General features: G+C 41.6%; 1 protein-coding gene across 2 annotated transcripts in view; it reads right to left on the reverse strand.

Moving 5' to 3' along the window:
* The window catches only part of LOC144807917 (uncharacterized), a 518345-nt gene that overhangs the window by 324017 nt on the left and 166389 nt on the right, over window positions 1-27939 (reverse strand). For both annotated transcript variants that reach the window (XM_078673511.1, XM_078673510.1), the window contains exon 2: window positions 6858-6887. In XM_078673511.1, the coding sequence (XP_078529637.1) occupies window positions 6858-6887 (30 nt within the window). The remainder of the gene's footprint in view (window positions 1-6857; window positions 6888-27939) is intronic.

Below are 27939 nucleotides of genomic sequence, written 5' to 3' on the forward strand. Positions count from 1 at the left end.
TTCAATTTAGCAGAATCAAGTTACAAGCAAATTAATGGCATATAACAAGCCTTATTTATTTATTTTATTTTAGAGGTTTTATATAGTGCTGGCTGGACCCAGAGGTACCAGAGCGCTTCACATGATAGAGCTGGTTCCGGTAGGAGACCAATTACAGCATAAAAGAAAAACAAATGCATTAGAGCACTTTACAAAACTGAGATACATATGGTAAAAACAATTACAACATTTACAACATCATTATTGGATAAACAGCAGGTAAATCAGAGAATAATACAAGATTGAGGTTATAGATTTCATGCAAACAGGTACTCGAAGAAAAGAGTTGAAATACCTATAAGATATGGAAGAGCGAGTTTAAGGCGCAGGTAGAGACCTCCAATATTTATTGAGGAGGTGAATTTTGATATCTTTTTTAAAGCTGGTGTAGGAAGGGTTGCATCGTAGGTCTTTGGGGAGGGGATTCCAGATGTAGGGGGCATTTCCAGAGAAGGAGCGGGATTGAGTGTTTTTTTTTTTTAGCAGGGTGGGACAAGGAGGAGAGCATTAGTGCTTCTTAGGGGTCGTGTGCTGCCTGCTTTTCTGAGTTTATTGGCAAGGAATGGTGGAGCATTTTGATGGAGGACTCTGTGTGTAATGCATGCGTTTTTGTAGGTGATCTGCCTTCAATGGGGAGACATTTTAGAGTTTTGAGAGCTGTGGTCAAACTCTTTACAATCGGTGATGAGCTTTGCGGCAAGGTTGAGTACAGATTTGAGTGGAGCTAGGTGGACCTTGGTGATTCCGGTTAGGATGGAATTGCCGTAATCGATTTGTGAAAGGACCAGGAATTGAACCACTAATTTAAAATCTTCAGTTGGGAGAAAGGGTTTGATTTTCTTGAGATAACGGAGAGTGAAAGGGGCTCCTTCAGCTGGATTTTTGATGTGGACATATACGTTTAGACTGTTATCGAGGGAGATACCAAGAGATTGTACTGAGTTGGACAGGAGAGAGAGCAGTTGAGGGCATTGAGGTCAGAAATCAAAGTTTGAATGGGGATAGGGTTGTTTTTGGGGGAGAAGAGGATGATTTCAGTTTTTTGTGGTTGAGTTTGAGATGACTACAGTGGCACCAGGATTGGATTTTAGTGAGGGTGTTATTAAGGTGTAAGATGTCAGCGTGGGTTTTGATCTTGTAATAGCGGGTTTTATCGGCATAAAGATGGTAGTTCATACTAGGTTGATTTAGAATGAGGGTGAGGGGTTCCATAAAGAGGTTAAAGAGTGAAGATGAGAGAATAGATCCCTGGGGGACTCCTAGGTTGACCGGTGTGGGTTTAGATAGACAGTCTTAAATTTTTATTTGTTTGGTTTGATGTTGAAGATAGGAGACAAACCATTTGTGGGTAGTACCATTGAGGCCGAAGCGATCTTTGAGCACATTAAGGAGGGCAGAGTGGTTAAAAGTGTCAAAAGCTGCGGAGATATCAAGGAGGATAAGAAGACATGTTTCACCATTATCAAGGGAGTAGTGGATGTCATCAACAATGTTTAGTATGGCAGTTTCAGTGCTACAGCCTTTTCTGAAGCCTGATTGTAAGGGGTCCAGAAGGTTGAATTTTTCGATGTGTTTGTCTAATTGGAGCAAGACACTTTTTTCAAGGGCTTTAGAAAGAAGGGGGAGGTTAGTGATGGGGTGGAGTTTGTTTAAGTCATTAGGATCAGCATTAGCATTTTTGATAATGGGGGAGATTTCACCAAGTTGGAAGGACCAAGGGACACTTCCAGTAGCAAGGGAGGTGTTGATGATTGAGGTCCAGGATGGGACGATGATGTGCTTTAGGTCTTGGACAAGGTTAGAAGGGAGGGGGTCTTTGGTATGGGAGGATGTTTTTAGTTTAGTAATAATGATGTGGACTTCATGCTCAGTTACAGGGAGGAAATTATGCTAGGAGGCATTGTTTTTTGGTCATGAGTATTGGAGGTTGGGTACAAGAGGAGTAAGGTTGGGAAGGTGTGGGGGTAGTTTAGGGAGGGAATATGAGAAGGAATGTGTGATGAGGGGTTGGGGTGAGCTAAGGTAGGGGGTTGTGGTAGCAAGCCTCAGCCAGGCCTGCTACTGCAAGGGATTCACCCTTCTCTGCTTAGAGTCCTTAGACCAATAGAAAGAAGTTGGCACAAAAACTGGAATAGAAAAGACAGAGTTTATTAAACCTCATGAGGTGGAACTACATTCACAGAACACCTTTCGGTATAATATGAGGTAGCACACTGACAGAAGTAGCTTGGTCCTTTTATACCCAAACAGGGGCTCAAATGAAGGTGGTACAAGGCACAGATTGATGGTTTCAGATACATATAAGGTCATACAGAGAGTGTGCTAGCAACAAGTGGGAAGGGCTGACAGTTAGCTAATTCTGGTGGACACATCTTGACAGTTACAAGTTGGGGACAGCTGTAAGCTGAACTGGGCATGTGCAAAGCAGTAGAGGATAAATATATCTTGTCTCTAGGCAGATTTCAAGAGCAGTTAACAGGAAAGTAGGACAGAGCACATGGCAAACAAAATTGACGACAGAAATACAAAATAGATTCCGTAAATGGACAAGATAGTCTCTAATTAAGAGATGTCTTCTGCTAATGCTTAACTTAATCATTGCTAAATTACCACAGACGACCCTTTCAGCATTTGCTGAAGACATTTGTCTGTCTAGGGTAATCTGGATCTGCATCCTGTACATTGATGTTCATTATCGCAGTAACTTCACTATTTAGCATTTGTTGTTCTTTTGCAATATTTCTTTTAGCAGGTGTACAAACAGTGATGCATATGGAGCAAAGCATGGGACCATATTGTATACAAGTAGAGCGTGTAAATAGTATCACCAGTAGTATACATAGAATGGTCAGTAGTTTCCAGCCCCAAGTAACAAAGAGTGTCCATATCCAATTTGAAAATGTCCATGTACCAGTCTCTGGGTGAATGTCTGCAGCCATCTTATGCAACTTAGATATTGCATCATAAACTGAAGGTGAGGGGTCAGGTATAAAGACGCAGCAACTGCTACCGATGATGCAGCATGCACCACCTTGATTAGCCAAAATTGCATTGAGCACCATCCGATTCTGGAGGGCTACAATTCTCGCAATTTGCAGTTCTTCTGTAATGTTCCTAAGTGCTATAGCTGTCTGATTGGTGACAGCTTCCACTAAACAAATCAATCGTCTAATTTTTCTGCTATTCAATGCAGCACCCACAAAGAAGAACAAACCCGACATATTGTTGTAGAGCGGTGTCCGTCTGATCAATATCATCAGTACTTGTTGTCCGTTTATATCTATTCTTAGAAATATCTTTGCACAGTTTCAAGTCAAGATGATACGATGCAGGTGCCAAAAACACAGGGGGTAATAAAAATGATATGTAGCATACCCCTGACCACCCAACAATTAATTGGTAATATCCTTTATTACCACATACGAAATATGTATTGTGCGATGAGGTGAAGCTGCTGTTATTTATAACATAAATATTCATTACAGTAATACATTCACTTTGTCCTACAGGAATTCTTCCAGAACAACCAATACATAAATCTGCTTTTGCTCTTATTACAGATATCACAAAAAGTCCATTATTTTTAATCGTTCTCACATTTGTAAAGACATATGGGGGTCGATTCTGATTCGGGAAAAAAAACGTCCGTACGATTTGTATCCGGAGCCCTCTCCGTACGAATCGTACCCTTCCGTCCGAGTCGCGTAGTACGACCCGTATTCCGTGAATCCATCCGAATCGTCGTGATCCGTACATATTGCAAGGCTGAAACCGTGAACCATACGACTCGTACACATGCCGTACGACTCATACACATGCCGTACGACCCGATGAGTACGATCCGGACCGGGGTATGAGGACGCAATTCATACGGTCCACGTCATGTAAGGGCGAGTCGTACGGAAAAGCACACAAACACATACACACCGTACGGTCCGTATACCCCATGATCGCAGGGGTACGGTGCGTACCCCCCATAATCGCAGGGGTACGGTGGGTACCTCTGCGATCATGGGGGTTTCGCACCATACCCCATGTACAATGGGTGTACGCACTGTACCCCATGTACGCTGGGTGTACGCACCGTACCCCATGAACGCTGGGTGTACGGTGTGTACACCCAGCATACATGGGGTACGGTGCGTACACCCAGCGTACCTGGGGTACGGTACGTACCCCTGCGATCATGGGGTACGGTGCATACCCCTGCGATCATGGGGGGTATGCACCGTAACCGAGGGGGCCGTTCCGTACCTGTTTCGGCACGAACTCTGCTTTTACGGCTGTTTTCAGCTCCTGTAGAAAAAGGGTCGTACGGTGCGTACCCGACACGTATCGTATTTGCTGGGTCATAAAAACCAGCCACGAACCGTACAGATGTCGCGTACAGCGGGTTCCGAGGGAGATTCGGATGGGGATTTGATTCATACGGTCTCTGTACGACTTGTACGGAGTACGGCTCCTGGTACGAATCGTACTTCATCGTACGTACGGGGTACGTTGCAGGGTACGATTCGTATGGGAAAAACGCTCCGAACGGCTATTCGGAGCGGTTTTTCCCGAATCGGAATCGCCCCCTAGGTGTCGAAATATTGTCCGGTTGGTATTCATCCCATTCCCATTTAGTCTCTTTAGCTTGAGGATAACCATCTTCATCTTGGTAACATTCTTTATTAAATTGAAAAATTATTCCACCTTCTGAATGCTTTCCATATGCAAACAAAAGGGCATACCAAGCTTGACATGAACCATTGTGGGAAAACGGTAGAGGAATAAAAGGCGTTCCTCCTTTCTTCTGGTGTGCAGGTATCATCCCACTTACCCAACAATTAGTAGTATTTGTAGCGTTATGCGTCTATGGTACTACGTGCCAGGATGTACACTTTAGTCATCCGAGGCAGGCCTCCTGGTCCACCCTCGGTTCATAACCTCAACTAATGGCGGCAGAACCTTATCTGTTTTAATTCCCCAACTATGGAATCGTCTGCCTGAAAATCTCTGCAAGGAACAGGCACTCCTGCCTTTCAGGAAACAACTCAAGGCTCTGCTGTTTAGGGAGGCTTTGGACACAACATAAAATCCCTCTAAGCGTTGTTCTGTAACTGCTGATGGGTTTGGCTACCTTCTCATAGCGCTAAGAGACCTTCCGTGATTATGCGGATTACAAATCTGAGTTAACATAACATACTTACCTACATGTGCAATGCACAACATGGTGCATGGCACAGGGTGCGCAAATGTGAACGAGATGCTGCGCCGCATCGGCATGTCCTTTCCCAAGGCCACAGTATGCCTCCGCCGTGTTTCTGACCGTGAGCCGGGCAGTCGAATTGTGATGCAGCGGTATGACCATCCCCATGCTTGTCAGGGATCTACTGACTGCCAAATAAGTGGCGGGCAGTTTGACCGACCGGCATCTTAATGATGCCCTCAGTCTCCTAAGCCCATCCTTTGTTTCAGGGTTTTTTGTTGCAGATCATTGCCTACTGTGTCGAAGCCTGCCGACAAGCACAGTAATACCAGGAGGCAGGCTTTACCTTCAGCTAGGATGCAAAGAATGTAATTTAGGACCTCCAGCATGACCGTTCCAGTTCTGTGTCCTGATTGTGAAGAGATTAAGAGGAATTTGTTTGCTACTGTTTAGTTATCGTGCCATATATTCCTCTATTTTCTTACCCAGCAATGGGAGGTTAGTGATAGGTATACAATTGTCCATGAGACATGGATCACCATTGGATTTCTTTAAGATAGGTGATCTCCAGCCTAGTTGCTGGTGGTTGGGATACATTCTGGAGATAAGGATGCATTGGATAAATCAAGCCAAATATGGGCACACAAAAGGAAATGTGATGTGGCCCTTGAGTTTGTCCTTGCGACTTAGGGGAAACATTTGCAACATAGTTGTGTCAGAATGTTCTAATTGCAAACCTAGAACTTCAGGTCAGGGAATTTGCATGAGATTAAAATAGACTTTGCAAGGCAGGGTAGTACTATTTGCTCTTACATATCAGGAATATCCAAAATTGGTGAATGAAGGCTTTTGAAATAACAGTAGCCATGAATCTTGCAGAGATTGTTATATCAACTATGCACAGCCACTATTCAACACTTCAGCTGAAGTAAAGGCTTTGCCCCTACTTATGCAGTTGCTATAAACAAAGGTGCCAACAGTTGTTTAGAGAATAAAAACTGCAATGATGTTGATCTTCAAGCTTAAATGATTAGACTGACCAATATTGATTTGTTGTGGGTTTTCATCAGATGATAAAAAGGAAGGAATTGAAATATTGTTTTTAAACATGCTTAACATACTACCAAAACCTTTGCATTATTACACATTAGATGACATTTTAAATTCACTGTCTTGTTTTCTTAAGTTATTCCCTGATCATTTAGGGTAACAGTTCTAGTAAGTTTAGCCTTGTTTTCAACTTGGCGAAAACAAACTACTAGTTTAGTGAAGTCAGCTTTCCACTGTATTAAATTGTATCAAGTGTGCAATGCCTTCTCACATTCTTCTAAGGAGAAGAGCTCAACACCTGCTTGTTAAGTGCAATCTAGAGATCAGGTAACATCATGTGTCCTATAATCTGATTGCTCCATTGTAGAAAAAGAAGTGTGTAATTGTAGTGAATGTAACATTATATGCTGCAACAGCCTTTTACCTGTTCCTTCCACAGTTATTCCTCTGTAGGCTAGAACATTTTGTTAACATTTACAATCAGATTATACTTGCATCCATCCATCATGAGCTATGCCTGACTTGGAAAATGTTACCTCTTGTTTTTAATAAATCAAATACATATAGATGAACATACCTGCAAGAGCCAAGCTGCACCATGGAAGGCCTGGAGAGGAGAGAAGAAATAAAGGCTGTTATCATCAGGAGGTGGGAGAAAAAACAGTGTAGACGGCTGACACAAATACTGCTGAGAGACAACCCAGAAGAGGGAAGACCATGGACCACTGAAGAAAGATGTACTGGAGAGAGCTGAGGAGGAAGAGGAGAGAGTGGAGACAGCTGAGCAATACAGGGGTGAGATTGTAGACTACCACTGAAGGGAGGGCAAGAGAAGGATGAGAATTGGAAAGAGAGTGCTGCAAGCAAAATGGGAAGGTAGGAGCTTTTGGACAGATGAGGAGTGAGAGTGATCCGATAGAGTGCAGAGGACTAATTGGAAGCAGATCAAGACGGGCAAAGAACAAGGAAAGATATTAGGGACTGCTATAGGAGCACAACACTTAATAGAGATCACTGGCAACCTGAGAGAATTCATGAAGGAAGAAAGGAGAGTAATGGACAGATGAGATGGAAGAAATACACTAGAGAAAACATAGGAGTTCTGCATTTGCAGGAAATGCCTGAAAAGAAGCCTACAAGAGAGAGGAGAAAGAAAGTGGAAGCTGATAGTTAAGGAGTGATTACTTTAGAAATCTCTTTGGAAAAGAAGAAAACGTGCTGAAGGCAGCATGGAAACAAGATAGTGAAATGTGAGACATTGTAACCACTGGAGAAAAACAAAGGAGAAACAAGACAGAGCTGTGAGATTGAAGACTGGAGAAATATGTGGATTGAAAGGCAGGCCCACGAAAACTAGAGGATGAAATAGCAGAGAAAGTACCGAAATGTCAGAAAGTGTAAAGAAAATGGAGCTAGTTGGGAAGAACCAGCAGTAAAATTGAGAAATAAAAAGTGTAGCTTGGCATTGAGCCCTGGCATTATTGTTGGCAACTGGCCCAGAAAGGTAGGGTTTACCAGAAATCATACACAGTCCGGTCACTGCTTCTGAAGGTTCTCTGCTTTAGTACTGAATGGGTGTGGAGTTAATGTACCTGATTTCAGGGTCAGAAACATTGTGGCATAAGAGGGTTGTTGAACTTGTCCCTGTCTGCAAGGTCACCCCCAAACCTTTTGCCTTCACTCCTCCAATTTTAAATGAACCTGTTTTTGTTGGCTTTATGACTACAAGCCAGTGCTACAACAATTGTGCTTACTCCCCTAAATATGGAAAAATTAGCTTAGACCTAATTGGCACATTTAATTTACTTATAAGACCCTTATAGATTGTTATGCAAAATAAATATGTTTGGGGTGTTCCAATTAGAGCCTTGTCAAGTCTGATTTGCATATAGCTGGGTGCTAACTGAGGTGACATTTTGAGTAAAATAATAATGGTCTGGTATGTGCCCCGAGCAATTAGCAGAGCTAAGAAAAATGCAAGCATTCCATTCATCACATTTTTGTGTACTTTAGTTTGCTGCCCTGGTATTCCTAGATGTGGGTCTCGTGCACACTGTGTCACTTGAACCAAGCTGTACCCAGATGATAAGCCCATTACTTGGGCAAAACTGGTCCTGAGTTGCTTGTGTTCTAGCTCAGGGAGGAGCAGGCTTGGCAGTTTCTGCAGGACTTGTCCAATGTGAGCAGGGTCAAGACTGATTTGCAAAAATCTTGATCCAAATTGAGGTGACATGGTGCGCAAAATATAATTTTTGGAACACGACTACAGCACGTACCGGTGAATGGAATTACACAAAATTTGCTGAAAGCTAGATGTTGGGTCAGAAAGTGTGCTTTTTGTGATTTTATTGTAAATCCGTTCTACTTGTTTCAAAGATATTTCAGTTTTAAAAATATAGAATTCAGGGGATGTGAGTCCTTGCAGTGGATTCGTGGATCCTACTAAAATTTGATTGTCTGGCAACACTTCAACCGCAAAGTGTTGGCAGCCATCTTGGAGCTGGGCTTGAAGCCAAATCCCCCCAAAAAGTAAAATGAAAAGAAAAAGGGGCAGATATGGTGGGGGTTCCACAGGGTCCCTGCCAACAGCATTTTCTTTAATTTGTCTCATATTTGCGATTGGATCAGCAGATTTGTGGATTTTTTTTTAAAAAGACACAAGTTTGCCAGATTCCGGGGATTACCACATCCCCAGGCTAGTGAGAAGCCAGTGCAACCCCACCCCTGTAGCCAGACATGGCCACGGGGACTGCCACCATGTACCTGCAGCTCCAGCAATGCCCTGGGTTGCCCACCCCCGAGACACTGCAGTTTGCTATGGCTAGGCGGGAGCATTAATGATCAAGCCAAGCCATTGCAAACTCCGCTCTTCTTCGAATAAGGAAGGGCATGTAAAGTGCTCTTGCTTACTCGAAGCAGAGGAGAATTGCTTTTGAATTACAGAAGCAGTTCCCACTGTCCAAAAGCAATGCTGGCTACTGCAGGATGCAGGGAGCTGGCAGGGACCGGGAGGCTCCCCCGTGGACCCTAACAGAGGAGAGACGGTGCCTTGGGTGGGACCAGGGCACTGTAGAGGCCTGGCCCCCGGGATGGGATGGTGCCCAGGGCCAAAACCAGCCCAGAAAAGAGAGGCTATGCAGACCCCTTCCCTTACAAAAAAAATGATTTTCTTTCCTAAAAAAGCTCGGCAACATGATGGAGGCCACACCCATTTTCTCCAACATTCTGTAAATGTGCCTTCTGGGGGCTGCTGGTTGGAGGATGAAGTCTCCTTGACTCCAGAGGGTCCTGGGGGCCAACAAGCACTCCAGTTACATCCAGTAAGTCCCACACTAGGGGATTGCTGAGAGGTCTTTGGAGGCTATGCCCCCTTTCTCCACCACTGTGCTAACACACTTTCTGGCACATTACTGGTTAGGGAATGAATTCCACTTTACTCCTGAGGGCATCAGAACTAAAGGTGGTTTTCTTCCCCCAACCAGTAGTGCTCCAGGGGGCATGTTTGCAGAGTGGTGGAAAAAGGTAGCATGGCCTCTGACAACCTCTCAGCAATCCAGCTGTGTTGGTCTTACCGGAGGTAACTGGAGGGATAGTTGGTCCCCAAGGACCCTTAAGAGCCAAAGGGACTTCATACCCCAACTAGTAGTGCACCAGGAGGCGTGTTTGCAAAGTGGTGAAGAATAGGGGCATGGCCATCAAAAACCTCTCAGCAAACTCACTGTGTGGGACTTAATGGAGTTAACAGGAGGGATACTTGGCCACCAAGGACCCTCAATAGCCAAGGGGACTTCATACCCCTACTAGTAGTGTGCCAGGAGGCGGGGGAGAAAGGGGTGTGGACTTTGATAACCTCTCAGCAAACCTGCTGTGTGGTACCTACTGGAGGTAACAGGAGGGGCAGCAGGCCTTCAAGGACATCCTTGGGGGCTAACTAACCCTCCCGTTTCCTCCATGTGAGTCCCACACAGTGGCATTGCTAAGAGGTCTTCAGAGACCACTGCCCCTTTCTCCATCACTCTGCAAACGCACCTTCTGGCACACTAGTGGTTGGGTGATGAAGTGCACTTTACTCCTGAGGGACCTTGGGGCCCACAAAGCCATCCTGGTACCTTTTTTAAGCCCTACAAAACAGGATTCCTGAGGGCTGGTCACAGGCCTAGCCCTCTTTCTCCACCATTCTGCAAACAGGACTACTACTTTAAAAACTGACATTATAGTTAGGATGAGAATTTAAAAAAAAAAGGTTACAGGGACGTTAAAACCCACTCACTGATTCATAGATGTAGGCACACATCCACTGACTCAACTAGACAGACACTCATACACCCACTCAGTCACTAATACAGCCACTGACATATGCATTCATAAACCCATACAGCCACTCACACACTGAGTCAGTCACCCAAAAACTACTCACACACCTACTCGCTCACTCACGCTGTCAATCACACAGCTATTTACTCAAGCAGATACACACCGACTCAGTTACTCATACAGAAACTGACATTTACTCACCTATACAGTCACTGATACAAGCCGCACACAGACCAATACAGTCACTCTCACATTAACTCACTCACGCATATAGTCACTCATATATCCCATCACTCACCTATTCTGCCTGTCACATAACCAGTTACTTACGCATATACCACTGACACATCAACTTACCCACACAGCCATATACACACTCACTCACCCATACAGCCCCTCACACACACACTCACTAAACAATACAGCCACTAACTCACCTACTCACTCATCCATACAGACACTCAGACAATCATACAAGTACTCAGACAGCCAATCACTCATCAATACAGCCACTTAGACACCAACTGACACATTTATACAGATTCTCACAACCAGTCACTCACACATACATTCACTGAGACACCTAATCACTCACATATACAGTCAGTCTCGTTCTTCTGAATGGATCCATACAGGCACTCATACACCCACTAATTCACCAATACACCTTGGTATATATATTTAACACTCACAAACATGTTTAAAACAATCACAGTCACTGAATGACATCATCATTGGTCATTTCATGTGAGATGTCATCATTGATGTCATCAGTGATGTCACTGACCATGTCATGAGCGATGTAATATGTGAGGTCATAAGCAGTGCATTGCGGGGGTGAGCCTAACTATAACGTCCCTGTAAGCTTTGGTTTGTTCAATGAATTTCAAAGGTTTATTTTATTCCTTTCCAAACTATAACATCTCTGTAACCTTTGTTTTTTCCAGTGCTACACACTTTCAAGTCCACCATCGCCGCACCTCACGTCCCAGTTGCGAAAAGTCCTGCGGTGGTGAGACGCGATACACAGAACCACTTTGGCTGAGAAATCCTTGTCAACCCAAAAAACAAGTGCACTCACGGGTATTTGATCCAATTAAAACTGTACTCTGCAAGTCTCCGGAAACTGACAGATGCGTTTCGGCATGTCGCCTATATCAATGTCAGTGTGCTTACTGTCAAAGCAGAATTTAAAGAAAACAATTACAGAAATCAGAGAAGGAATTAAATTCATCGACAGTGAAGATGGTCACAAATCACTACAATTCATAAGCAACCATGGCTGCCATCGTCTAGTGGATAAAACAACATGTTATTCAATACAAGTGTCACACAATGCGCTATTCTTATATCATCATAATTCATGAATTCAGAAGATAATCAAAGGAGCATCATATGAGTGTCAAAAAATTGGGGGGATCAGGCTGTTTATACACTGCCCCCTTCTCTTTTTTTTCACCTTTGTTTCACTGTTTTCTTGTGACTCTGTTCTACAAGATGGCTGCCAACACTTCCTGGTTTGTAGTGTTGGCAGCCTATCACAGTTAAGCTCGCGATCGGGAGCGTTCGCAAACCCACTGCGTCCCTAGATATTGAAACTTTTATTTTTTTTATTTCTCAGCAAATATTGAATGGATTAAACCATTTTAAAAAAGGACGCTTTCTGAACGAAGCACTACCTTTTTGCCAAATTTGGTGTAATTCCAATCAGCAGTTCGGGCTATAGTCTTGGCTAAAGTTTCCTATGGGAAATTGATTTTCCAACTTTTATTTTTTAATTTCTCAGGAACTACTGAATGGATTTACACAATTTAACAAAAAGGACTCTTTCTGAAACAAGGGCTACAGTTTTTGCCAAATTTGGTGTAATACCGTTCAGCAGTTTGGGCGGTAGCCGTGTCTAAAGTTTCCTATGGAAAATAACATGGGGAAAACACGTTTGGGGCCCCCTTTTTTCTCGGCCCCCGTTTGATGAACCACCCTGAAACTTTCAAGACAGGAACTGACCTGAGCTGATCAAAAGTAACAAGTAGATTTGTCAATCAGTGTTAAAGATGCCAAAAAATGCATTTCCTATGGAAACTAGGTCCTAACCAGAACTCCCTACTGGCGACCGCCGGTAGGTAATATATATCTATATTCACTGAAAAAACCATAGGTTATAGACCATATATAGTTAGGAATTAGCATTTACAAAACCTTGAAAATTCACTGAAAAAACCATAGGTTATAGACCATATATAGTTAGGAATTAGCATTTAAAAAACCTTATTTTACTCACACAAAACCATTGAAATTCCATATATAGTTAGTTGCACTAACTATATATCGCGCACCCGCAATCCACTGCTGATGATGTCACATATTACATCATTCATGACATGGTCAGTGACATCACTGATGACATCACTGATGACATCTCAAATGACATCACTGATGACATCACTGATGACATCATCCAGTGACTGTGTGTTTCTGTAAAGTTTAAATATGTTTTACATATTGAAGAATGAGTAGATGTAGAAGTGTCTGGATGAAGGATTTAGTAGGTGCGTGACTGACTGTATGAGTGAGTGATTAAATGTGTCTCACTGAGTGCATGGGTTAGTGACTAAACTGTCTTAATTTGTGCATCATTATGTCTGTTGTTCTGTAAACTGCTGCATGTGTTGATCAGTAGCTATATGAGTAACTATATGGGTTATTGATTGATTGCCCAAATATTTGTATGGGAGACTGAGTGTGTGTGTGGCTGGCTGGGAGGTGTGTGACTCTGTGCAGATCAATGTGTACTTGTATCAATGATTGTATAAGAGAGTAATTATGTGTTAGTATATGTTTCAAAATGTAAGGTGCTCTATGTTTAACTGTATAGATTAGAAAATGGAAGTGTGATTGATTCTTTACAGGACTGACTAGGTGTGTGAGTAACTCCATGGATGAGTGACAGAGTGTGAGAGTCTGTATAGGTGTATGAGTGCATATGATAGTGTTGTAAAAATGAGTGATTGTATGTATGAATGATTGTATGGGTAAATGAGTGAATGTGTGTGTAAACATAGGAATCACTGAGTGCGTATGTAGTAACTAGTATTGGTGTGTCAATGGTTTCAAAAATTATACTCTGTATTTAACACTGGGTGTAACAGAGGTTATATTAAAGTGGGAAGAGATGCATTGTATTGTCACATGAATGATATCATCAGTGATGTGGTCATTGATGTCAAATGAGATGTCATCAGTGATGTCATCAGTGATGTCATTTGAGATGTCATCAGTGATGTCATCAGTGATGTCACTGACCATGTCATGAATGATGTAATATGTGACATCATCAGCAGTGGATTGCGGGTGCGCGATATATAGTTAGTGCAACTAACTATATATGGAATTTCAATGGTTTTGTGTGAGTAAAATAAGGTTTTTTAAATGCTAATTCCTAACTATATATGGTCTATAACCTATGGTTTTTTCAGTGAATTTTCAAGGTTTTGTAAATGCTAATTCCTAACTATATATGGTCTATAACCTATGGTTTTTTCAGTGAATTTTCAAGGTTTTGTAAATGCTAATTCCTAACTATATATGGTCTATAACCTATGGTTTTTTCAGTGAATTTCAATGGTTTTTTAATAGCAAATATCATAAGCTGTCGAATGTCAAGTACGTGGTAAGAATTTTTTTTTTCGTGTTTATGCACACTGATCTGCTTTGATTGCTGCCCCCCACCCCTCATTTCTATTAGGAGTACTCTCTCTTTGCAGATAGTGAAGGGTAGTTAACGCAGCCCTTTCCCCCTTTGTAATCCGTCGTGCCTGCTTCTCTCTCCATTTGATTGATTGTTCTCTTTGGTTCATTCTCTATTTACAAACAAGCACAGAGTCGCAATACTCTGTTTAGTCTTTGCAGATAGCGAAAAATCGTGTAAAAAAACAAAAGGAATCGAGCAAAATCAGTAGACCACTAATGGGATCTCTTTTGACCTCGCTAAAATAGAAACATTAGGAACAACCTGTTGAAAATAGCAATGCGTATGTATATAAGCGGCGTTCATTTGTGTTCACAGTACCCCTTGTTGATTGTTTCAATCGAGCATTGAATTGTTCGAAGTTAATTCTCTTAACGATCTTCTCTACCTGCAAACGAGGAAGAATAGGAATATTCTATCTCCCTTTGCAGATAGTGAAGGGTAGGTAACGCAAGCCTTTAACACGTCGTACCTATTTCATTCCTCATTGATTGATTGATTGTCCGAACATTGACTGTTTGGGAATTAGTTCTTTTTGGAGGTATTCCCTGTTTGCAAATAAACGTAGGAAAATCTTTGCAAGTAGTGAAAGGGTACGTAATGCGGACCGTTCTCCCCCGTTGTAATTTGTCATGCCTATCTACTCCCCACTGATTGATGCACCTTTTTCACCCGGACCATTTACTAGAGATACGTCATCTGGCCCGACCAGAGAGCACCCCTAGTGAAAAGGACATATGCAATAATAACGAAGTGATCACTGTATCCTGTTAACAGAAACTTTACCATGAAACAACCTGGAAAGAAAAAAATAGGAAAACGAAAATCAGTAGGCCACTGATGAACATGAACTTTTATTAAACAACGAACAAAGAAACGATAACATAACGTAATGATAAAACCTATTAATGTCCTAGAAACAAGAAAACGTTAAAATATGCCAGTGGTGAGAGACCACAAAAACAGTAAGAGAAACCAAATCACCCCTCGCTGTCCCACCGCCTGCCACGCCAAAAAAATCGATAGACTAGGGAAAATGCAAGTCAGTAGAACATCCACCCCCACTCTGGAAACTTCCAAGGTGGGGCAGGGTTCCGGCTACGCCCAGCCGGGAGCAGCCCATATAAGGCAGGTCCTGCTGCCACGCCTCGGCCAGGAGATCCTAACGTAGGGTGTAGCCGGAGGAGAGGCCGAGACCAGCGGGACCCGGCCAGGGGATTGCCTTTACAACGCTGAACAGTTGCAGGGGGGGGGAATGTCTCCTCGACCCTCCCCTCTCTCTCCCAGTCCGGCCGCGGTGGCCCTTGAGAGTTGCAGGTAGTCCCGCCACATGCTCTTCCGGTCCGACCACCAACGGTCGGGGGGCCGAGGCCGACGGGATCCGGCTGCAGCCGATAAACCAAGAAACCCGTTCATGGGGCCAGAGCCAGGGGCGTCCGGCCGACATCCACCGGAAGCCCGGCCCGAAGACGGACGGGACACTTCTTTCTTTTATAATGGCTGCGACAACACTGGGGGGGGATGTCTTGCACATGCCTCCGACCCCCCCCTCGTCCTCATCGCCTGGTCCGGCCATAACAAATCTCAAGCGAGACGCCGTGGGGTGCACTGGGAGGGAGAGACGGTGCGAACAGGCCTCTCCCGCCTCCCCAGGTGGAGACTTCCCAGCTGCACCCTCAGCGCTCCAGGCGGTGGCATCCTAACAACTACAGTGCTGCACAGTTTCGGAACGACCTAGATAACGGTTCTTCCACTGTGGCCATGCTGCAACGTCTCGCCCGGCAGGGTGGAGCCCGTCCGCTCATGTGACCCCGCGATCGCCGGTAGCTGCCGAACTCTCAAAATGGCGGTCGACCTGGCAAGAACATAAAGAAATGGCCCGGTCACTGGTTGACTCCACCACCGTAGTCCTCCACGACCTTGAAGATTCTAGAGGAGCCGCGGGAGTCTCCGACCCCCGATGGGGAATGACTGCCATGATCGCCCGTGGAGTGACGAAACTGTATCCGCGGGACGTCGGCGCTCCCATGCTGGCGCCAGCCTCACTTTGAATTACTACAATCCTGCAGACCTCACTTCCGGTGAAAGCACAGTGTGACCCGGTAGGAAAAATTATTGTACCCCCTCCCCTTTTTGACTGATAGTTCAAACCACCGATCCTTTCCTTTGCCCTTTTAACGGAACTTTGGACTGCCTCCCCCTCTTTTACATTTTCTAGAGAAAACAAAACATTAACCACTACATTAGCATAGCAGTTGACACCAGAACTGTTTTCAAATTGAAAACCAACAACATCTTCAACAGAATCCTTTTTGTTTCTGCTGTGACCCTGCTACAGCACAGGCATTGTCCCCAGCAGTAATTCTGCAATGCCGGTAAGAATAGCTGTGGTGCCTACTGGACTCACTCACCCCCGCGGCGCCCCACGCCGTTTTTTGCTGGGCGGCAACTTACTAGACATCACTTTCGTGCCATCTAGATTTCAGCGCGTTCTGCTGCCTTGGAACTATTCGCACAACAGACCGCTACTGACAAGAATATTTCATTATTGGTGCTGTCAATTTCAATAAATCTATTGGATAATTAAAAAGAAATTGCCACGGTCTCTTCGTTGTTTAAATGTTTTTACTGTTTTTGTTTTGTTGTATATATTTATATGTTATTAAAGTTTTATATTCCTACTACTTTGTTGGAGTGCTATATATTTTTAATGTGACACATAATTGTAAAAACTTTGATGTACAAAGAGTCATTCCTGGAATCTTCCGCTTCAGGCTCGGTCCCCTCCCCAATCACAATACAGGATGGTTTTCAGATAGTAGGAACACGTGTGGTGTGACGGATCTCATCGGGTGTGGGCCTTGATCTACTATAACTCCTTTGAAGAGGGGTGATTCTTTACAGCTGGGGCCATAAACTACATCTGCAGGGCTAGCTGATAGCCTGGACAATCGGACACAGAGAAAGAGGAGTGTCAGAGGGTGCGGTAGTGAATAGGGCGAAAGGGAGGTGTCGGGCGGGCACAGAATGTGATTCTCAGGGAAGAGCAGCGCAGATGGGGGGAGGTTTATTGCCCATGCATAAGACAGAGAGCGGTGGTGACCAGTGCCTGGGGGACATGCTTACGAGGGTGAGGAGCCATGCTACGAATCGACAGCGTGCAGAGAGTGGGTCTGGTCCAGACATCTAAAATGGCTGCCGTGCACGACAAAAGTGTGGCATTTCAAAAAAGGCAAGATGGCGCAGACAATGTTTTTCAACACTTCCTCATTTCCTTCGAATCGAACGTTAACAGACGTTGGGGCATATTACCAAAGTTAAGCGATATTTATCGCTAACGATGCTTACCAACCAATTTTTTACCACTAAGCATCGTCAGAAATTATCGAAGATAAACCTTACTATTATCAAGGTTTATCGCAAATGCGATAATAAACGGCCGCAATGCATGAATATCGCTAAAAACTCAGCGATATTCATGCATTACCGAGCTAATACTCTTAGCCATGTTATCCACCTCCCATTGGATAACATGGCTAAGAACTGCTCAGGGCAGGTGTTACTTTTTGGAGATATTCGCGCTTAGCGCGAATATCTCCAAAAGTTGGTAATAGGAGATAGATATCTTGCATGTTGTAATGCAAGTTATTGTGGTATATGGAACTCATACCATAATCTCTCAGGAAAGCAGAAACTGATCCTTTTGGGACCGCCTAAAAAGGCCTAGGGGGTGAGGAGTACTCTACTTTGCCCCCTTTTCACGTTCCGAACTATTTTATTTTACTCTCTTCTGTAATTACACAAAATACCAGCGATAAGATGCATCGGAGACACACAGTGAGAGAAAGGAGGCCGGAGATGAAGAAGACATGTCAAATACACATTGGAGATAATATAGTGGCAGAAGGGAAGTAAATATGAGTAAACTTACCATGTAACATAAAAATGTTGCACTCTATACTATAAGTCTCATTTTATACTACAATCACTTCGCTACAACCTCATAAATTAAAAATAAAAATGAATAATGTCTCAAACAATTTTTGATTTCTAAATATAAATTTATTCTTCAGAATTTTCTAAATTTGAAAGAACTAGTAACATGTCCTCATCAGCAATGTCCTCATTAAAAGTCTCCAATGATGATTCTTGTAACTCTATGGTCTCCAAACACTCGATAAATTCGCCATCAAGAGATTGATCAAAAAAATCATTCAAGTCATCTCCTCCTTCTGACAATATTTCATTATTGGTGCTGTCAATTTCAATCAATGTAGTGAAATCATTCAAGTCATCTCCTCGTGACAATATTTCATTATTGGTGCTCTCAATTTCAATCAATGTAGTGGAATCATTCAAGTCATCTCCTCCTTGTGACAATATTTCATTATTGGTGCTGTCCATTTCAATCAATCTAATGGAATCATACAAGCCATCTCCTCCTTGTGACAATATTTCATTATTGGTGCTCTCAATTTCAATCAATGTAGTGGAATCATTCAAGTCATCTCCTTGTGACAATATTTCATTCTTGGTGCTGTCCATTTCAATCAATCTAATGGAATCATACAAGTCATGTCCTCCTTGTGACAATATTTCATTATTGGTGCTCTCAATTTCAATCAATGTGTTGGACAATTCAAAAGAAATTGCCACGGTCTCTTCATTGTGAGCCATTTTATTTTGAAATTGCTTGCTGTAAATTGCAGAAAAAAATAATCACTTTCATTTATCGTCTTTAGTAATACATAATATAAAACTAACTTTATCAAGTATTTAGTATAACAGAAGGACTGCAAATAAATAACAGAAAACATTTTTCAAATTATCTTCAAGTGTACAACATAGTTCCCCATACAAATTAACAACTCACCTTTTTAAAAGTAGCAGAAGTGTTAGTACTGTGTAAATCAAACACCAGAAATTCACCACCAAAAATTCCTCACAAATGTACCTCAGACAGTAGTATCACAAAATGGCTGTGGTTTCCTCTCATTTGACATATATACATAACCAATTAACTTTCATCACACACAAATACAAAACCAAAGTAACATTTTAATTGGTTCTAAATTTCAACACTTTCAAATGTGTTTTCCCCATGCAATTTTCCATAGGACATTTACATACGTCTACAGCCTGAATGGCTGAACGGAATTACACCAAACTTGGCAAAATGGTACATCAAACCTAAGAGGTCAGGAAGGATCTACTATGCCCCCTTATGGTCATTTCCCCCTTCGCTTTGGCCTCCTCTTGTCTCTCAATCCTACCGAGGGACAAGATGGCGGCCGCTACGGACTGTTTGGAATGTTGACAGACGCCGGAGAACCAATCAGCTTCGCAAAGCTCCGTAACGCGAAAAGTACGCGAAGCGGAGCGCTGTTACAGATATATATCTTTTTTTCAACGTTAATTTCTCAAAATCCACTGGAGCACATATATTGAGACCTAGCAAAGGCACATCGGGCTACCAGTCCCTAATATTTTGCCAAGTTTCGTGCAAATCCATTCAGCCGTTCGATTATTATTATTTTGTTTTTTTTTTGCCCCGCGGGGCCCTTTTAAAACATCCACATCAAACCTAGGGGGTCAGCGAGGATCTACTATGCCCCCTTATAGTTATTTCCCCCTTTGTTTTGACCTCCTCTTGTCTCTCGATCCTACCGAGAGACAAGATGGCGGCCGCTACGGACTGTTTGGAATGTTGACAGACGCCGGAGAACCAATCAGCTTCGCTTCACAAAGCTCCGTTGCGCGAAAAGTCCGCGAACCAGAGCGCTAACCGGTCCGCTGTTACAGATATATATCTTTGTTTAAACGTTAATTTCTCAAAATCCACTGGAGCACATATATTGAGACCTACAAAAGGCACATCGGGCTACCAGTCCCTACAATTTTGCCAAGTTTCGTGCAAATCCATTCAGCCGTTCGGGCTAAAAGTGAGGCCAACCGCCCTATGGAAAACTCAATGTTAAAAACACGTTTTGGGACCCCCCTTTTTTCTCGGCCCCCACTGGACGACCCCCCCCCCAAATTTTCAAGGGCTGCTCAGAAACATAATGTGCCATTTTCCTGAAAATTTCAGCCAATTCCGTCCACAAACGCCAAAGTTATTAGACATAGAATTTTCAAAAAACCCATAGAGAAAAAATCCTAACTATATATACCTACTGGCGACCGCCAGTAGGTAATATATATATATATATATATATATACATATCGCAGCACCCTTGACACTGCAATGATATAAAATAAAAAAGAAACTTTGCTGCACAGATTACCGGATTTGTGTCCGTTTCTCTTCCTGGGAGTGCTGTTTGCGCGGTGCATCGAGGGAGCGTTAGCGTATATATATATATATATATATATGTATATTACCTACTGGCGGTCGCCAGTAGGTATATATAGTTAGGATTTTTTCTCTATGGGATTTTTGAAAATTCTATGTCTAATAACTTTGGCGTTTGTGGACGGAATTGGCTGAAATTTTCAGGAAAATGGAACATTTTGTTTCTGAGCAGCCACTGAAAATTTTGGGGGGGTTTGTCAAGGGGGGGCTGAGAAAAAAGGGGGGTCCCAAAACGTGTTTTTAACATTGAGTTTTCCATAGGGCGGTTGGCCTCACTTTTAGCCCGAACGGCTGAATGGATTTCCACGAAACTTGGCAAAATTGTAGGGACTGGTAGCCCGATGTGCCTTTGCTAGGTCTCAATATATGTGCTTCAGTGGATTTTGAGAAATTAACGTTAAAAAAAAGATATATATCTGTAACAGCGGACCGGGCAGCGCTCCGGTTCGCGGACTTGACGCGTAACGGAACTTCGCGTAGCGAAGCTGATTGGCTCTCCGGTGTCTGTCAACATTCTAAACAGTCCGGAGCGGCAGCCATCTTGTCTCTCGGTAGGATTGAGAGACAAGAGGAGGCCAAAACAAAGGGGGAAATGACCATAAGGGGGCATAGTAGATCATCCCTGACCCCCTAGATTTAATGTGGAGGCTTTAAAAGGGCCCCGCGGGGCAAAAAAAAAAAAAAAAAATTGTTTTTTTGCGTGGGTAGCGCCCGGTTCGCGAACCGCAAAGCGTTCTGGGCAGCGTACTATAAGGAAAAAAGAATGATAGACTTTTCAAATACTGTATGTTAATTGATTGTAAGTTTTGTTGATTATTTTTTAATTTTTTTATTTTTTAAGCAATTATTTATTATTGTAATTGTGTTTCAAAATGTAAAAACATTTCTAACATTTCACTAGTTTATGAATTACATATAAAAATGATTAAAGACTCAAATAATTTTTTAATATTACATATAATTTTATTTTTCGGATTGTTTTTCAAAATTTAATAGAATGCCTAACATTTGACTGTCAGATATGTCCTCTTGTTGAGTGAACATAACTTCCCACATTTGACCGTCATCATAATGAAGTAAATGATCCACAGATTCTACACATTGAACTAATTCATGGTCCCGTGATTCATCCATGAAATCTGAGTCATCATTGTCCTCAATATCTTTTTCTGTGTTGTTCTCCAGAACAATTTCGAAGGAAATATTCTGCTCACCTTCCATTTTATTGCTGTAATTTGCATAAAAAATAAATATATCAGTAGAGATAGGGCACTGATGGGTTTAAGTTCAGACAGGTACGTGTTAGTTTATAACAGAGAAGTAATCTATGGGCACTGTATGGTTTCAGGCGTGAAGTAGTTCTATTAAAAAGTGCCTGTGAAGAAGCCTAAGTAAATTCATAATTATACCACAGAAACCTAAATCAAACCATAATTATAATAAAGAAGCCTTTCTCAATGTCTAACTCTTAAAGAGGGATAGTATATAACTATCTGAAAATGTTTTCAAATTTATAAAATAATATCTCACCTTCTAAAAACAAGTTTAAGTTGTGAGTGAAAATGATCTTGCAATGTAGTTCAGGAAGTAGTAGTCAAAATGGCTGTGTTTCTCTCTCTTCCTTTATATATATTCAGGTACATAACCAATCAAATGTCAGGTAAAAAAAGTAGAAAATGAAAGTAACATTTTAATTGGTTGTCAATTCCAACACTTCAGATGTGTTTTGTGAAGTAATTTACCTCAGGGTATTTAGAGAGGTCTACAGGCTAAATGGTTAAATGGAATTTCAATCAAATTTGTGAAAATGGTAGGGATTGGTATGTAGTATGAGCTAATCTATATTTGGTGAAATTGTCTCCAGTCGCTTTTCTGTAAACAACTTTCCCACCTTTTTTGATGGTGCGCTTCCCAGGGAGCGACCCGGTACGCGAACTAGCGAGCGCCCCGGTACGCGAACCTTAAGCGTTACGGGAGTCCACCATTTTGTGTTTCGGTCGAATTAAGATACAAGATGGAGGGCAAATAATGTTCAGAATGGGTAGAAGGGGGCACAGTAGACTTATCTTGACCCCCTAGGTTTTCTGAGGGTGGCTGAGGAGGCCCATATGTGCGAAAAAAAAACATTTTTTTTTAAATTTAGCGAGGTTAGCTCCCGGTTCGCGTACCGGGTAGCGCCCCAGGGAGCGTACTTTGGTGAAAATTAGTGAAAAAAGTTAGAGTAAAATAATAATTGTGAGTGATCAGATGTAGGGTAGCTCTGAGAAGAGCTTTTGGGTTTATGGTACATTTAGGTACTTATAAGTAGGTACCAATGCACAGTCTTAAATTCAGAATGAAAATTCTGTTGCCCTCATCTGAGAAGTGAACTCCATCTCCTCTGTAGATATCTTGCATGTAGTAACGCAAGTTATTGTTGTACACGGAGCCCATTCCATGGTCTCTCATGTAAGCTGAAACAGATTTGTTTACATGCTTCCTCGACTTCTCAATTTGTGGACAAAATTGGTTTGACCACCTCCATTTCTGTCTTTGGCATATATTTGAATATACCAAGGCAGTCTGAGGAAAAAGTGCCATTAATTGCTCAAAGGTGTCCTTTAAAAGCATTTCCAGACCTACCCCAGTCAAAGTGCCCAAATCATTACCTCCACAGTGCACAATTAACAGGTCAGGTTTTGGCAAATGCATAAAGGTTTTCACCAATGGTATCAATTGGTGACATTTTAATCCTCTGTGGCCAAACCACTTAATTTCCACATCTTGTAAATTGAGGTTAGGTAAATTCCTGTTCTCAGCATACCTCTGAGCCCAATAGATGTAACTATGTCCAACAATCCAGACAGAAAACATGGTGAGAGAAGGTTCTCCTGCAGTCAGATGAAGTGTGGCAATGAAATGGCAGTTGAAAAAATAAGAGTTTAAAATGAAAAAAAACTGTGGAGTTTCTATGTTAATGAAGCAGTAACAGTGATTGGTGGATTTTGATTGCTGAAAACAGAAAGTTAGGGTGCATGGATGAGTTCTTTGAAAGATGTATTTTGAGTGGTCAAGAAAAAATCATTAAATTAAAGAATGCATTGGATATGCAGGTGCACTGAGAGTTCAGAGTTCAATTGCAACATTGTTGTGTGAACTTGCAAACACCAGAGGTCTTCCAAGAGGTGGTTGCTATGCAAAAAAAGCAGAGAGGGCAGAGGGGGGAAGGGTTTTGATTTGAAAAAAAGTGAGGGAAGAGTTTTGATTGGGTGACATGAGAGATATGTGTGAAGAATTACAGCATTTCTGTGCTTTTGATAGCTGCAGACTCTGGAGTGCATACCTTTTGCTCTGCTGAAGACAAATTGGTGTGTTTCTGAGACTGTTTTGAAACTCAAAGTATTTGCTAAGGTGAGAAAAGATTTCTTTAATTTAGATAGAGAATAGTGTGCTTTAAGGAGAAAATTATGAAGAAAGTTGTGTTTTTCAAATGTTGCTTTGTCTCAAGTGTTTTACAAATAGATTTTGTTTCTTTGAGAAGTTGTAATTGGAGAAAATGTGAAGTATTAGTACTGACAGGGTTTTTTTGTGCATAGGAGCTGTGGAGTGTTTTCAAATTATGACTTGAAAATCGTTTTTGAGGAAAAGGAATGGTTATAATATTTATGACAAGGACATAATGGTGTATGCTTCTTTATAAGGCAATTGAGTGTCTCTGGTGTTATTTTTCCCATTTTAATGTAAGACCTTTCCCTGTGGAGCAAATTGCTTGTAAATATGCTCCCACCTGTGCATGGCAAATTTAGATTTTGAATGTTTGCGTTACATAGCCATGTTAAAAGTGACACAAACATGCTGCAAAGGCAATCAAAAAACGCTTTTATGTGTCTTAAGGACATTTTAAGTCATTTCCCCATGTGCAGTGTTTTCAAATTATGACTTGAAAATCGTTTTTGAGGAAAAGGAATGGTTATAATATTTATGACAAGGACATAATGGTGTATGCTTCTTTATAAGGCAATTGAGTGTCTCTGATGTTAATTTTCCCATTTTAATGTAAGACCTTTCCCTGTGGAGCAAATTCCTTGTAAATATGCTCCCACCTGTGCATGGCAAATTTAGATTTTGAATGTTTGTGTTACATAGCCATGTTAAAAGTGACCCAACCATGCTGGAAAGGCAATCAAAAAACGCTTTCATGTGTCTTAAGGACATTTTAAGTCATTTCCCCATGTGCAGTGTTTTCAAATTATGATTTGAAAATCGTTTTTGGGGAAAAGGAATGGTTTTTAAATTTATGACAAGGACATAATGGTGTATGCTTCTTTATAAGGCATTTCGGTGTCTCTGATGTCATTTTTCCCATATTACATTAAAAGACCTTTCCCCGTGGAGCACATTCCTTGTAAATATGGTCCCACATGTGCATGGTAAATTTAGATTTTGACTGTTTGAGTTACATAGCCATGTTAAAAGTGACCCAAAAAAGTTGCAAAGGCTTTAAAAAAACACTTTCATGTGTCTTAAGGACATTTTAAGTCATTTCCCCGTGGGCAGTGTTTTCAAATTATGACTTGAAAATCGTTTTTGAGGTAAAGGAATGTTGTTAAAATGTATGTGCGCCATATGCCCCCAAATTTCTTTTTCAGGGGTGCAACAGGGTGTTCTTGAGACACCCCTGCACCTTTGGAAAAATTCCTAATTTGCGATGAGCTAATTGCTAATCGCAAATTGCACCTTCATTCCTATGGGCCTCCTGGCCCATGGAAATGAATGGGTAATTTGCAATTAGCAATTTGCTCATCGCAAATTAGGAATGGTAAAGAATCGCTATTTATTCCTTAAAATTCGCTATTTAGGAAATGCAAAATAGTTTGATGATACATATGGCGGTTCATCTCTAACAAGATAAGAAGCTTAGGGATACATTTATGATGACTGGCGCAATGAAGTGGACATCACTTACTTCATTGGTAGACCTTTACATGTAATATCTCCTCTGTATTCTTCATCAAGCGTAACTTTCATCTGCAATCCTGAGTAGGCCTCACCTTAAACAAACCTCTGGATAGGCCACACCTTATCGTCATCCTGAATTAATCATTTAAAATGCTAGGGACAGATTTATGATAGGTGTATGCCTCTTTTGCGCCACTGTGCGTCACTTTTCTGATGCAGCGGCGGTGCAAAAGATTTGCTATGAGGCGACAAAATTACAAATTCATGCATTTAGGCAGATGTGTCATGGTGTAAAAAAAACGTGCCACATGAAACCGATGCAGCAGTGATGCAAAAGATGCACCATGTTGCAAGACAGGCCTCACTTGGGGCCATATGTATCAAGCTAATTAGCATTCCCAAAGGCCGAAATTCTGCGAATTTCGGCCTTTGCGAATGCTAATTAGACAAATGGTATGTATCAAACAAGTTTGATGCAAAATAAGGAATAGCAAAATTTGCTATTCCTTATTTTGCGATTGCACTTAAGGATTTGCAAATTTTGCGATTCCTTAAATGCAATGTATCAAACAAAAAATATGCAAAAAATGCCATTAAGGATTTGCAAATTACCACCAACTTCTAGTTGGTGGTAATTTGCGAATTCTTTTCAAAAAGCTTTTTTTCCAAAAAACAAAAGGTGCCATATGACGCCCATACATGCCCTTAGGGCATGTATGTGCGCCATATGCCCCCAAATTTCTTTTTCAGGGGTGCAGCTGGGTGTTCTTGAGACACCCCTGCACCCTTGGAAATATTCCTAATTTGCGATGAGCTAATTGCTAATCGCAAATTGCACCTTCATTCCTATGGGCCTCCTGGCCCATGGAAATGAATGGGTAATTTGCAATTAGCAATTTGCTCATCGCAAATTAGGAATGGTAAAGAATCGCTATTTATTCCTTAAAATTCGCTATTTAGGAAATGCAAAATAGTTTGATGATACATATGGCGGTTCATCTCTAACAAGATAAGAAGCTTAGGGATACATTTATGATGACTGGCGCAATGAAGTGGACATCACTTACTTCATTGGTAGACCTTTACATGTATTATCTCCTCTGTATTCTTCATCAAGCGTAACTTTCATCTGCAATCCTGAGTAGGCCTCACCTTAAACAAACCTCTGGATAGGCCACACCTTATCGTCATCCTGAATTAATCATTTAAAATGCTAGGGACAGATTTATGATAGGTGTATGCCTCTTTTGCGCCACTGTGCGTCACTTTTCTGATGCAGCGGCGGTGCAAAAGATTTGCTATGAGGCGACAAAATTACAAATTCATGCATTTAGGCAGATGTGTCATGGTGTAAAAAAAACGTGCCACATGAAACCGATGCAGCAGTGATGCAAAAGATGCACCATGTTGCAAGACAGGCCTCACTTGGGGCCATATGTTTCAAGCTAATTAGCATTCGCAAAGGCCGAAATTCTGCAAATTTCGGCCTTTGCGAATGCTAATTAGACAAATGGTATGTATCAAACAAGTTTGATGCAAAATAAGGAATAGCAAAATTTGCTATTCCTTATTTTGCGATTGCACTTAAGGATTTGCAAATTTTGCGATTCCTTAAATGCAATGCTCTGCTGAAGACAAATTGGTGTGTTTCTGAGACTGTTTTGAAACTCAAAGTATTTGCTAAGGTGAGAAAAGATTTCTTTAATTTAGATAGAGAATAGTGTGCTTTAAGGAGAAAATTATGAAGAAAGTTGTGTTTTTCAAATGTTGCTTTGTCTCAAGTGTTTTACAAATAGATTTTGTTTCTTTGAGAAGTTGTAATTGGAGAAAATGTGAAGTATTAGTACTGACAGGGTTTTTTTGTGCATAGGAGCTGTGGAGTGTTTTCAAATTATGACTTGAAAATCGTTTTTGAGGAAAAGGAATGGTTATAATATTTATGACAAGGACATAATGGTGTATGCTTCTTTATAAGGCAATTGAGTGTCTCTGGTGTTATTTTTCCCATTTTAATGTAAGACCTTTCCCTGTGGAGCAAATTGCTTGTAAATATGCTCCCACCTGTGCATGGCAAATTTAGATTTTGAATGTTTGCGTTACATAGCCATGTTAAAAGTGACACAAACATGCTGCAAAGGCAATCAAAAAACGCTTTTATGTGTCTTAAGGACATTTTAAGTCATTTCCCCATGTGCAGTGTTTTCAAATTATGACTTGAAAATCGTTTTTGAGGAAAAGGAATGGTTATAATATTTATGACAAGGACATAATGGTGTATGCTTCTTTATAAGGCAATTGAGTGTCTCT

Source organism: Lissotriton helveticus, chromosome 1_2 (genome assembly GCF_964261635.1).
Source record: "Lissotriton helveticus chromosome 1_2, aLisHel1.1, whole genome shotgun sequence".
Classification (NCBI taxonomy): domain Eukaryota; kingdom Metazoa; phylum Chordata; class Amphibia; order Caudata; family Salamandridae; genus Lissotriton; species Lissotriton helveticus.